Source organism: Alexandromys fortis, unplaced genomic scaffold (assembly GCF_014885135.2).
Source record: "Alexandromys fortis isolate MF-2015 unplaced genomic scaffold, M_Fortis_MF-2015_v1.1 scaffold_83, whole genome shotgun sequence".
Taxonomy (NCBI): domain Eukaryota; kingdom Metazoa; phylum Chordata; class Mammalia; order Rodentia; family Cricetidae; genus Alexandromys; species Alexandromys fortis.
Window position 1 is genome coordinate 1,591,723 of NW_026068001.1, and position 13,304 is coordinate 1,605,026.

Consider the following 13,304-nt stretch of genomic DNA (forward strand, 5'->3'; position numbering starts at 1 on the left):
GTTTTTCGAGACAGGGTTTCTCTGTGGCTTTGGAGCCTGTCCTGATTACTGGGTCTTGAGGAAGGTTGTTTCCTAATTTTCTGAGAAATCACTGCATTGACATCCAAATGGGCTGTACCAGCTTGCATTCCCACCAGCAATGCAGAAGTGTTCCCTTTTCCCCACAACCTCTCCAGCATAAGTTGTCATCCGTGTTTTTGATATTGGCCATTCTTACAGGTGTAAGATGGAATCTCAGAGTTGTTCTGATTTGCATTTCTCTGATGACTAAGGATATTGAACATTTCCTTAGGTGTCTTTCAGCCGTTTTAGATTCCTCTGTTGAGAGTTCTCTGTTTAGGCCTGTATCCAATTTTTTATTGGATTATGTGATCTTTTGGTGACCAATTTCTTGAGTTCTTTGTATATTTTGGAGATCAGACCTCTGTCTGATGTGGGGTTAGTGAAGATTTTTTTTCCCATTCTGTAGGCTTATCTTTTATTTTTGAAATGGGGCCTAGCTATGTTGCCCAGGTTGACCTTGAATTTCTGGGCTTGAGTGTTCTTATTTTGGGCACCTGAGTAGCTGGGACTCCAGATGGTGGTAGTACAGCATCCAGCTAACATAATTTGTGTGTGTGTGTGTGTTATTGAAGGTGGAATCCAGGACTTTGTGCATACTAGGAATGTACTTTCCCACTGAGCCACATCCCCAGTCCATTACAGGAACTTTTTGAAAGCATACCTGCATATGTATACAAACATATACGAATAATAATGAAAGTCGATCACACTGAAATACAGCTGTCACTGTATATTTAAGTGAAATAAAACTGGGATACAGTAGCCAGGTTTCATGGCACAAGCCTGTAATCTCAGCATTCAGGGGGCAGATGCAGGAGGATCTTGAGTCTGAGGGCAGTCTAGACTATATAGGAAGATATTGTCTTAAAAATATCTGACCAACCAATCTGTAAAAATTGGGAGGCAGTAATGAATGGGATGTATAATTATAGGATTGATTTATAAAATCTGCTATTATCCAAAGCAGTGACAAATATGAGCAGTCTTTCAGATGCCTGTACATTGTAATATAAAAAGTAAGTGACTTGCATAGGTAGGGCTTTTACCATTGATTTGTTGCCCGTGGCCGCTGACCAGGAATAAAGCTGAATTTCAGGTATGTGAAGCTATAACATTTTCCTCCATCAAGTTGGTGGAGGTCCCTGATGTTTACCCATGGTAAGAACCTCTGCTTTGCGGGGAAATCCTGGACCTATTCAGAACACCCAGGAGAGGCTGAGAGAAGAGGCATGTGCTCACAGTCTCAAGAAATTCCACCTGCAGCTCAGCAGACTTCTTCGCTGTTTCTTTGTTGTTATGGAGTTGCTGCAGAGTCCACTCGAGGCTTATCTGTTCAGGGCCCATAGATGGTATCTGCAAACAAACTCATCAAGCCAGCTTCTGGTTTTCCTGGCAGGCAGCAGCTTCTGACTTGGATTAGTTCCATTTTTACTGCAAACTCTACCATAAAGGAAAATGTATTTAAAAAGGGCTATTTCATTCTCACTGCTATGAAGCGCCCCACTGTGAACAGACCATGATTAACAGGGGTGCTGCAAACACTCAAGAACCAATTTCTCTAAAAGTATTTTTTTACACTTATTGACTGTGTGTATGTGTGTGTGGAGACACACCATGGTGTGCACATGGAGTAACGATATGTGGAAGTCAGTTCTCTCCTACCCTGTGGGTTACCAGGGTTTAACTCTGGTTGTCAGGCTTAGCCAAAAGAGCCTATTCCCACTGAACCCTGGAATTAATTTCTTTTTTTTTCTCTGTAGCTTTGGAGCCTGCCATGGAGCAGGCTGGCCTCAAACTCACAGAGATCCACCTGCCTCTGCCTCCTGAGTGTTGGGATTAAAGGTGTGCGCCACCACCGCCTGGCTTGGAACTAATTTCTTAGCCATGTAATTGGGGCCAGGTACGGTAGTGTGCGCATCTTTAAACCCGGCAACCCAGGGTCTCATGTATGCCAGGCAAGCTCTATTACTGACCTACAATCCCATATTGTTTTAGTGTTTAGCCCTGGCTATCCTGGAACTTGCTCTGTAGACCAGGCTGGCTTCAAACTCAAAGATCCACCTGCCTCTGCCTCCTGAGGATTAAAGGCCTGCACCACCACCGCCTAGCACGTTTTTTTCTTTTCTTTTAAAGTTTTATTTATTAATTATGCATACAGTATTCTGTCTGCATGTCTGCTGCAGGCCAGAAGAGGGCACCAGATCTCATTACAGATGGCTGTGAGCCTCCATCTGTAATGGTGATTTGAACTCAGGACCTCTGGAAGAGCAGCCAGTCCTCTTAACCTCTGAGCCATCTCTCCAGCCCTGTTTGTTTTTCTTAAGACACGGTCTCACTAAGTAGTGGCCTAGTCTGGACTCCCCTTCTCATGTGCTAGGGTTAAAGGCCTGTGCCACCACGCCTAGCCTGTCTCAATATTTCTTAAAAAGGAGATTTATTGTTTTTGTGTATCACTGTTTTGCCTGCCTGCATGTATGTAAATAACTTGCACTCATGTTTTGTAAATATGGAGGCCAGAGGAAGGTACCAGAGCCCCTGGAACTGGAGTTACAGATGGTTGTTAGCTGCCATGTGGGTGCTGGGAACTGGGTCCTCTGAATGGGCAATATGTGTTCCTAACCACTGACCCATTTCTCTAATCCCTGTGTTTCAATAATAAAAAAAACCTTAAGATACTTCAAATTTGTTTTGTTGTTGTTTGTTTTTTGAGACAGGGTTTCTCTGTGTAGCCCTGACTGTTCTGGAACTCACTCTATAGACCAGGCTGGCCTCGAACTTAGAAATCTGCCTGCCACTGCCTCCCAAGAGCTGAGATTAAAAATCGTGCACCACCGCTGCCTGGCTATTTTTATTTTTTGGTTTTATCAGACAGGGTCCTCTACATAGCCCTGACTGTCCTGAAACTAGACCAGGCTGGCCTGAAGTTTACAATCTGCCTGTCTCTGCCTCCCAAGTGCCCGGCTAGAAAGATACTTTTAAAAATCGCAAACAGGGGCTGGAGAGATGGCTCAGAGGTTAAGAGCACTGGCTCCTCTTTCAGAGGATCTGGGTTCAAATTCCAGCATCCATATGGCAGCTCACAACTGTCTGTAACCCCAGTCCCAGGGGCTCGGATACCTTCACACCAACGCACATGAAATAAAGTTAAATAAATGATTTAAAAATAAATAAGGGGAAGAGACAGAAATCTTTAATAAATAAATTAATTAATTAAAAAAAACATTTTTGAGAAAATAAATAAATAAATAAAAATTGCAAACACCCATGTCTACATTCCCCAAATTTCTTCATTCTGGTTCACCTTTTCCTACCTTTCATAGCCTATATTACCGTTACATGTGCAGTCATGCATTTTAATGGAAAGGTGCCATTGTGGGAAACACCTTGGGTGTGTTTGTCATTGCGTAAATATTAGAGGAGTGTATTTCAACATAGCAGTCACTAGATGGTATCTTATGAGACCATTGTTTCTACGGTCTGCCTTTGAATAAACTGTTATTTTGTAGCAAATTGTAAACATAGTCAAATACAACCTACAATGTATAAATTCACTCTTCGTTACCTGCTTTATCTTTAAACCTAGAATGCCTGAAGTATGCATTCAATATTTACCACCTCCTCAACATGTAGCATGCAAAATGTTTAAAGCTCTTCTAAGCATAAAGCAGATCTCAGGAAATATTCATTTACTGAGAAAAAAAAAACCTTTTTTTTTTTAAACAAATTCTCTGCAGGTAAGAAGCTGGAGAGATGGTTCGGTACAAGCTCTTTCAGAGGCCCAGCACCCACATGGTGGCTAACTACCACCTGTAAGTCCAGTTCCAGGATATTTGATACCATCTTCTGGCCATCTCTATAGCTCCAACTTTGTTTTTTTTATTTAAGAGAGGGTCTCATATAGCCCAGGCTGTCCTCAAACTTGCTATATGGCTGACCTTGTCCTTCTGAACTTCTGTGGTAGTCTGAGTGAGAATGGCCCTCCAGGGGCTCATAGATTTGATTGCCTGGTGCCCAGCTGGTGGAACTGTCTAGGGAGAGACAAAGAGGTACAGTCTTATTGTGCCGCTGGGGACAGGCTTTCCGGATTCAAAAGCCCAGGCTCTCCCCAGGGACCTCTCTTGCTCTCTTCATCCAAGGTCTGTATCTCTCAATTCCTGTTCCAGAGCCATGCCTGCCTGCTTGTGACCATGCTCCCTGCCGTGACGGTGATGGATTCATCCAATGAAATGGTAGACCCCCAATGAACACTTTCTTCTAGAAGTTGCCTTGGTCATGGTATGGTGCCTTATCACAGCAATTGAAAAGTAACTTACGACAACCTCCTACCACAGAATTACATGTATGGGTCACCACATCAAGGTTCGGCGGTCCTGGGGATAAAACCCAGAGCCTTGTGCAGTCTACCAACTCAAGTACACCCCAGCCCCTAATATGGTTTTGTTGTTTCCCTGGCAGTACTGAAGATGGAATCTTTTAACCCTTTAAAGACTTATTTTTATTTTATGTGTATAAATATTTTGTTTGCAAGTATGCTCAATGAATAAAACAGTAAAAAAAATTAAGTCAAAATTTACTGAAATCTTTCATCTTTTGAGACAAGTTTTTATGTAGCTCAGGCTGGTTTCAAACCTGCTATGTATCTGAGGATGTTCTGATTCTTGTCTTGCAGCTTCTGAGTGCTAGAAATATAGGCACTACATGCTTGTTTTTGATGTTTTTAGAGACAGGGTTTCTCTGTATAACAGCCCTGGCTGTCTCAGAACTCACTCTATAGATCAGAGGCTGGCCTTGAACTCACAGAGATCCACCTGCCACTCACTGCCTCTCCAGTGCTGGGACTAAAGGTATGCATTACCATGCCCGGCCTGCCTGGTTTTTCATATGGTGCTGGAGATTGAACCTAGGGCTTTGCATGTTCTGAGCAAGCACTCTACACACTGAGCTATATCTCCAAACCACTGAAACATTTTTCTTTTTTTAAAGACAGGGTCTTATTATGTATCCTTGGCTATCCTAGAACTGTTCAGACCACGTTAGCCTCAAACCTGTAGAGACTTGCCTGCTTCCCCTCCACCCCGCAAAGGGCTGGGATTAAAGATAAGTGCCACCATACCCAACTATTTTTATTATTTTTAGTTGCGTGTATGTCCATGTCCTGGCATGTGCTTGTGAATGTAGGTGCCCAGGGAGGCCAGATCTGTCCAATCCCATGGAGGCGGAGCCACAGGCAGTTGTGAGCTGCCAGACATGAGTGCTGGGAACCAAATTTGGATCCTATGCAAGCACAGTACCTACTCTTTTTTTAAAATTTTTTTAAAAGATTATTTATTATGTATATAGTATTCTGTCTGCATGTACGCCTGTAGGCCAGAAGAAGGTACCAGATCTCATTACACATGGTTGTGAGCTATCATATGGTTGCTGGGAATTGAACTCAGGATCTCTGGAAGAACAGCTAGTGCTCTTAACCTCTGAGCCATCTCTCCAGCCCTACCTACTCTTAACTATTTGGCTTTTTCCTAAAGGTGCCCTTTATTTGAACTTTAGAAAAAAAAGGCAAATTTACCTTAAATTGTTAAGGTGAACTATTCATTCCATCGTCTTCCACCTGCCAAAGAAAAAGAAAAGGGACTTGGTTATTTGGTTACATTTTCCACTTGTCAGTGGGCTGACCTACTGCTTCCTGTAATTGTTGCAAGCAGGATAGAAACAGGCATATTGGGAAGGGGTCATGGTGGGCTCAGAAGTGAATATCCATACCTTGGGGGACAGCAGGGTATGACCCTGAGGGACAGTCAGAGGCTGGGGCAAGCTGTCTACTTTGTTAATGGAGCATTCTTTGGGGAGCAGTTCCTTGGCCAGCTGCCCATTCTTCTTCAACTTGCAGGCCTCCTGGTATGGGGGTGCGATGGGGGGTTGTGTGGGCGGAGTGTATTTGTACTCAGAGCCATCTTCTAGCTGTGGGACACAAGAGGCAGGGAGATGATGAGGGGCTGAGACTCCCAGTCTCCCTGACCCCACATCCTGATGATTGGATACTCACATCCAGAGGGTAACTGCGATCCGAATCGTAGGCGCTGAGGTCCCCACAGGCCACAAAGGGTACAATGAAACGGGCAGGACCATCCAGCTGGTTGAAATCTAAGTCTTAGAAAGAGGCGGAGTGAAGACTGAGGGCAAGGCCAGTTAGGATGCAGGGTACAGGAACATTAAGTTCCTTCCCCACTAACTGGTCCATCTTCAACTAGTCTTTTAGTGTGGATCACCTTCATAGGGGGCTTGTCTGATCACCGATTCTATTTTTTTTTTTTTCGGTTTTTCCAGACAGGGTTTCTCTGTGGCTTTGAAGCCTGTCCTGGAACTAGCTCTGTAGACCAGGCTGGTCTCGAACTCACAGAGATCTGCCTGCCTCTGCCTCCCAAGTGCTGGGATTAAAGGCGTGCACCACCATCGCCCGGCTTGATCACTGATTCTAAATGTCAGCCCCTGGTCTTGCTTTGCACTGCACTATGCCCACCCAGCAAGCACTTTAACCAGCACTTTCTATCAGAACCTTGTCTCACTCAACTGGGATCTGCCTTTGCCCACCAGGGGCAAAGGTACAGACCTACACGGGGAACATTTTTAATACATGTGAGGTTTCCACCCGAGGGCAGTGACTGAGGGTTTTCCTAAGATAGACAGGTAGAATCTTCCCTGGGTGAATGCTTAGGAGTTTGCCGCAACAGAATTTCCACCAGGACCAAGAGGACTATCTGAACCAAAGCTCCCATTAATACAAAATACCCATCAGGGGGTGGAACAGCCATCAGGGTGGGAGGCTGAGGGCCCTCAAGAGACATGTGGTGCATGTGGCTGGTGCAGTTTCCCCAGGCATGGGCCACCAGCTCTCGCTCTCACCATACGAGTGGTCCAGCAGGGGTCTGGTCAGGTCTGGAATGAAGCCCTCAGGAGGGTCATAACCCTGACAAACAGCAAAGGCCTCTGTGGGGGAGAACCTAGAGTGAGCGGGTGACTCTGTCACCTCAATCTTGTGTGGACACATGCCCAGTCACCCCCTTGCCTATCAGGGGGTGACATGCCACACTGACCGATGCTGGAGTTCCGGCTGCTCTTCGGCTTGGCACAGAGCACACTGGAGAAGAAGATGCGCAGCTGGCTATAGAGCAGTGTTACATCTCGGCCCCGGAATATCTGTAGGGTGTAGAAGGCAAGATGGAGAGGTAAGGGTGCCCCCCCAGACCTTTCTCAACACTCCCCCAAGCTCCCCAAGGCTCACCTTGGCTACAAAGCAGCCCCCTAGCTTCAAGACATGTGTAGCAATGTTGAGAGCCTGTGGGAAGGACAGATGGGTACAGTGGTGGTTGAGGCAGAGGCAGCCAAGAGAGGGCTAAAGGAGAGCAGGGTCAGTCACCAGGGTTACTCACCGCTAGCAGAAGCTGAGCCTGCATATACTCGTCGACATCATGGAGGCCAGTGACTGTAGCGAGAACAACATTAGGGGACCCTCTGATTTGACAGATCTTCTTGTACCAGAGATTAGAAAACTAAAAGCATTTTCTTCCAGGCCTTCTCACTGCCTTCCAAATGGATTTGAACTCTGACCCCTAGCACCTGGGAAGTCATTTTAATTCTGGAAACTACTTGTCCCACAAGCAACACTAGCATTTCTACTGATAACCCAGCTGGCTCCTCTGAGCTTTGTTTATAGACCAGCCCCATGGGCTCAACAAGTCCAAAGCCTACTCCTTCTCTATCAGCTTCTCTGTGTATTCAGCTCATCCGACCCTTCCAGTAATTCATGGCAAAAATCTTAGCCCCTCTGACCAACTCTGGCGCCCATCAGAGAACCAGCCAGTTGTTTTCAAAATGTGACCTCTCTTCGCCTGTCAACTGGAGCCATCACTGTTATCAGTCACTCCTTTGCACTTGTGCAGTGGCCCTCCCTCCCTCCCTCCCTCTCTCCCTCCCTCTCTCTCTCTGTCTCTCTCGTCCTGGGGTCCCTGCTTTCACCTCTGACCCTCACAGTTCAAGCAGCCTGAGGGATACAATTGCGATCCCAGTCAGACAGGCTTCCTTGGTCTACAACCCTCAGGGGTTTCTCCAAGTTCTCAGTATCAAGAGTAATACTGTAACTAATGGCCCATCAGCACGGTCTCTATCAACTCTCTTTGCTCAAGTAAATAAAGCCTTCCTTCCTTCCTTTCTCTCTTTTCTTTTCTTTTTTTTTCCAGACAGGGTTTCTCTGTAGCTTTGGAGCCTGTCCTGGAACTTGCTCTTGTAGACCAGGCTGGCCTCAAACTCTCAGAGATCTGCCTGCCTCTGCCTCACGAGTGCTGGGATTAAAGGCCTGCACCACCACCGCCCGGTTGAAGCCTTTGTTTATTTAAAATCCCAACAGGTAGTTTTTGCTTCCTTGGCCCGTTTCAGTGACTTTGCTATAGTATTTATTACCATCTTTAGTTTATTTAATTATCTTTGTATTAAAAAATTATAAATTGCTATTAGTTTTGCATATTTTTAAAATTTTAATTTTTTAAAAAAATTATGTGTGTTTGTACTTGTGTATTGTCACATTTGTGTGCCCATGGAGGCCAGAAGAGGGTGTCAGATACCCTGGAGCTGAAGCAAGCACTCTTGACCACTAAGTCAGCTCCCCACTCTCTTTATTTTTTGAGACAGGTTTTTTAGTCTAGGTTGACCTTGAACTCTAGTGACCTTTTTGCCTCAGTCTCCCAAGAGCTAGAATTACAGGCATTGAGTTGCCAGCTCAACAGTTTCTTTTCTATGTATTCCCACTAAAACATTGACTTCACAAGGCCAGAGGTTAGTGGAACTTATTTATGCACACTTTTCCAACACAACATGTGCTCAGAAAACGTTCTGAATAGATAGCCGCCTTATAAAAAAGAATATAGGATTGGACAGGCAGTCATATGAAAAGACAGAAGGATGGACAAAACCCACAAAGCTGAAGGGCAGGAGGTATACCTGAGCGGCAGAACACGTGCCTTGCATAGTTGGGGACCCCGCCATTGCTAGCACCATGAAAGGTGGAGAATGAAAGCAGGGATCAGAGGTAGGGAGAAATTGCCAGAAAGGAGGAAATACTGAGAGTAGAGGGAAAAAGAGGGAGAAAAAACTGACCTGGGAGATAGAGGTCACCCCCGCACCCCATTTACCATCAGGAGCCCCGTCACACACTACTAGGTCAGCAGGGCAGCCCTCAAAGTGCTGGATGATCTCCTTGGCAGTGGAAAGCTATGGGAAAAGGGAGATGAGTGGTCTCAGTGCCCCTTGGCTGCCCTCACCTTCAAATCCCACCCACCACAGCTCTAGCCTCAAAGCCTCTGGGACAGCCATGAACAAATCCTCAGCATCTTTTGGTGTCTCTTCGATACGATCTACTGGCTGTTTGCTGTTAATTTGTCTTTCTCAGTTTCTGTCTTGGATATGGGGCTAGAGCCCAGTATGCTTTGCTCGTGTTACACAAGTGCTACAGCGCTAAGCTACAGCTCCTGTCCCTCTCCTCTTTCTTTTAAATTAAAAAAAAAATTAATGGGCTGGTGAAATGGCTTAGCAGGTAAAGGTGCTCGCTGCCAGGCCTGGTGATCCAGAGTTCCATCCCTGGAGGAAGAAAAAACTGACTCCTCCTGCCCTCTGACCTCTATATGCACACCATAGCATACAAGCACCCCCACACGTACACACAACATTTTCCTCTCCCTTTCTTTTCCTTTTTAAATGTAAACAGGTGTTTTGCCTAAATGTATTGTTTGTGTCACATGTGTGCCAGGGAGGTCAGAAGACGGGCATCACAATCCCTGGAACTGGAGTTCCAGGCAGTTGTGAGTCATTCTGTAGGTGCTTGGAATTGAAATTGGGCCCTTTGCAAGAGCAACCGGGACTCTTGACTGCTGAACCATCACTCCAGCCCCTAAAGTATTTTAAAAACTGCATCTATTTATTCATTTACTGTGTGTGTGCTTAGGTACATGGGCACTGCCTGCACATGGAGGTCAGAGGACAATTTTCAGGACTTAACTCGGTCAACTGGCTTGTCGGCAAGCACCCTTACTTGCTGAAGCCACCTTACAGTCCTCTCTTTTGAATTCGGAGCTACATCTCATTATGTAAGGCAGGCTAGCTTTGTATTTGTTACAGGCTCAGCCTTCTAATTCTGAGGATTACATATTACTTTCGCTGTTTTTATTGCCTTGTTTCTCTTCCACTTCCCATAGCCCCCAAGTAGAGCCTTCTCTCAGGATAACCCCGATGTTCTCAGTCATTAACTCACCTGTGTGATGTCCCCCTGTATCTGGATCACGCCTGGAAGTGGAGCCATAGCCTGCAAGTCCACAGCCACCACCTGACCAGAACTCTGGCCCCTGTGGACAGCACAGTCCGTGTCAGCACACCCGTTACTCCCAGCCCTTCCTCCCACCGGTTCACCCTCCTAGACCTCTCTACTCACCCAATCTTTTGGCTCAGCACCTGGCTCCAGCTGCCTGGGGCTGCACACAGGTCAACTGCTCGCTTCACGCCTGTGCACACACAGTGAAAACACACTTTGTCAGCTGCATAGACCTTTCTAAACAGGAGGACCCTGCAGGATTCACCTCTCTCCCCTGGAGTGAACCTATGAATTGCTCTTGGGCCATCTCCTGTAAGGGTTGTGGCTTCATCTTCTTCCCTGTTTCTCTGCCCCAGATACCCTCGAAGTTAGCCCACCCACGGCAGTGAGCTGAGCTGTACAGAAGCGGCCTTCTCTTCACTCCCAGGTCACTTGGCCACCAAATAAGCACCTTGGAAGAGATTGAATTCCTCATCCAGTTGAAGCAGCTTGAAGGCACTCCGGGCCCGCCAGCCATTCTCCTTGGCCAGGCGATAGTAGACATCCCGTTTATCCTTTGATGTGCGTCCCATCTCACTCTGCTGGAAGGCAGTGAGCCGATGCTGCTATCCTGTATGGATAAACAGGGTAGGGAGTAGGACACCACCTACCTGCACAGAGCAGAGAAAACAAAGTACAGCTAATTGAGTTCATGTGACCCATAAGACAGCCCATTTCAACACATGGAGACTAAAGCCCTGCCAGGGCTTCCCTTGTCATGAACTCTCAGGCCCCTTTGCCCATCACATAGGCTCCCATCACTGTGGGCACCACAGACCCCGCTGTTAATGACCTTACTACTGACCCTGCCCACCTCCAGCTACCCTCTCTGACCCGCTACCCCAGTCATCTCTCTCTCTCAATTTCTCTGCCCATTTCATCTACTAATATCCAACTAATATCCAACCATCTCTCTAGCTCTTTCCTGTGTCTCTAGATTCACAGACCCTTACTGCCCCCATTAATCCCATGCCTGTCACACCTAATACCCTGAATACAACCTTATTCTGTCTCTCACAGCCTAATCTTTCTCTCCACTCTGCAGTCCGTCAATCCCTTAAAAGACTAGGCCTCCAGCCATTAATTACTTACTACCTCCTTACTCTCCACTAATGCCTAGAGGGTCATGACCTGCTGATCTCCATTCTGTCAATTTACCAGCTCCTTAACTCAACTCCGTTAACCTCCAACCAACCTCTCACAGATCACACTAGTGGCCTTCAGTATCCTTTTCATCAAAACACACAATCCCCTGGACTGGATCCTCACACAGCTTCTGTTTCTTCTTTCCTCGCTTCACTCACGAGTGCCTTGCTCCCCCGCCCACTCATCTCTGTTATCCTCTCTGGAACCTCGCCGTTATCGGTTACTATGAAAACTGCTGAATATCTAGGACTCCCAGAGAACATACTCTTATCGGCAATTCCTTCATTTTCAGCCAGTGAGCGCACTTTGTTAGGTCTCCGTGAGCGACTGAACTGAAATATTACTAGCTTTCGTTAACTTTCTGGCGGACACAACGCCACGCGCCTAATACCTTAAAGGCTCATCTTCTATTAACAGCCCCAAGTTCATCTTCATGACCTCAAAGACCATCACCCTCTCAGGATCACCAGATACCCCTCGAGGTGATCCGGCGGATACCAGATCAGCTGTGTAGCGACATGCGGCACCCCTTCGAGTTCAGGCAGCATTCTAATTTCCTGCTTCCCGAGGCTTGACTGAACTATGCAGCTGCAACACCGAGAATGAACCCCCTCCATACCGACAGCGCAGGCATGCCTTACAGTCTTGGTCCCAGTTTGTCCTAGGTGTCCCAGGACCTACCTTAGCTCTTGGATAGGGAGGGAGGCTGGATCACCCGCCTCAAGAAGAGTGTGCAAACCGGTGAAAAAAGGTAGGGCCAGTTGGTGTTCACAGTTGACCCGAAGGCCTGTAGCACATACCTAGAGGTTGTTGCAACGTGGCAAACTTTTCATTGTTAAATAGTTAACTTCCACCGAGGTCCAGACCAGAGCAGAGCAGAACCTATGACGTTAGTCTCGTCATCTTTTGTCGACATATCCGGGTCACAGGAACTGCTATTCCCAGGATGCAACTGACATTGCTTAGCCAATGATGTTGCAAGGCTCGTGAGCCTGCTCTACGTTCTTTGTTTCAAGGCCAAGGTCGTGTAACTGCGCTGAGGAGGGAGAGGCAACACGATCGCGAGTTCTCGGTCAATCTGGGCTATATAGAGAGACCCATGGGAAACCCCCCACCCCGCTCCACGCACTTGCACAAAAAAAGCAAGAAATAAGAGGCTAAAATAACTTACGTAGCCGCCTCTTTTATACACCCTGGCGGTCGTTGAGCCTATGTACTACATTTCCCAAAGTTCAGCGACGTGGCCACGCCTATTTTCCTTAAGTTTGGCGAGAAGGGAAATTACGCAAGGGGGTGGCGCGTGACCACGCGGAGGAGGAAAGCACGTAGCGAAAGTACGCTAATCGGGAAGCTACCGCGTGCTGTTTTGAATGGTATTTTTTCCGGGTTGATTGCGGTGTTTTTAATTTTGCCATCTCAGAACTTTGGTTTCCCCATTTGAAAAATAGAGATCGTCACCAATAAAGAGTTCACGGTGTTAATAGGGTTAGAAAGATGTGCGTCCTTTTCGTAATTATGTTTCCCCCAAATATTTTTGGAAACATTTTAACCCCTACGCTCCAGTAAAAAGGAAATCTATAAATTTGTGAGGCAGCACACTCGGGAGAGGCTCTTTCTGCCAAATCTGACCACTTGAATTTAATTCAGCGGGCCCACACCCCCACATGCACCTTGTGGCACGTGCCCCCTCCCCAAATAAATG

The 13,304-nt window shown here is 46.5% G+C and overlaps 1 protein-coding gene across 6 annotated transcripts in view; it reads right to left on the reverse strand.

The window, feature by feature from the left end:
- Window positions 1-12,849, reverse strand: part of Ftsj1 (FtsJ RNA 2'-O-methyltransferase 1) — a 32,854-nt gene extending 20,005 nt beyond the window's left edge. Inside the window, exons 1-14 of one of the 6 annotated variants that reach the window (XM_050160940.1) lie at window positions 12,774-12,849; window positions 12,403-12,638; window positions 10,869-11,027; window positions 10,538-10,607; window positions 10,361-10,451; window positions 9,246-9,324; window positions 7,491-7,543; window positions 7,343-7,396; window positions 7,155-7,257; window positions 6,964-7,047; window positions 6,107-6,210; window positions 5,824-6,021; window positions 5,630-5,671; window positions 779-1,503 (exon numbers count right to left, since the gene is read on the reverse strand). In XM_050160940.1, coding sequence (XP_050016897.1) covers window positions 5,639-5,671; window positions 5,824-6,021; window positions 6,107-6,210; window positions 6,964-7,047; window positions 7,155-7,257; window positions 7,343-7,396; window positions 7,491-7,543; window positions 9,246-9,324; window positions 10,361-10,451; window positions 10,538-10,607; window positions 10,869-10,989 — 990 coding nt within the window. In that variant the 5' untranslated portion in view covers window positions 10,990-11,027; window positions 12,403-12,638; window positions 12,774-12,849 and the 3' untranslated portion in view covers window positions 779-1,503; window positions 5,630-5,638. Of the gene's footprint in view, window positions 1-778; window positions 1,504-5,629; window positions 5,672-5,823; window positions 6,022-6,106; window positions 6,211-6,963; window positions 7,048-7,154; window positions 7,258-7,342; window positions 7,397-7,490; window positions 7,544-9,245; window positions 9,325-10,360; window positions 10,452-10,537; window positions 10,608-10,868; window positions 11,068-12,279; window positions 12,639-12,773 lie in introns of those variants that run through there. The other 5 variants (XM_050160939.1, XM_050160938.1, XM_050160941.1 and 2 more) reach the window with 5 other exon arrangements.
- Between the last annotated feature and the right edge of the window lie 455 nt (window positions 12,850-13,304).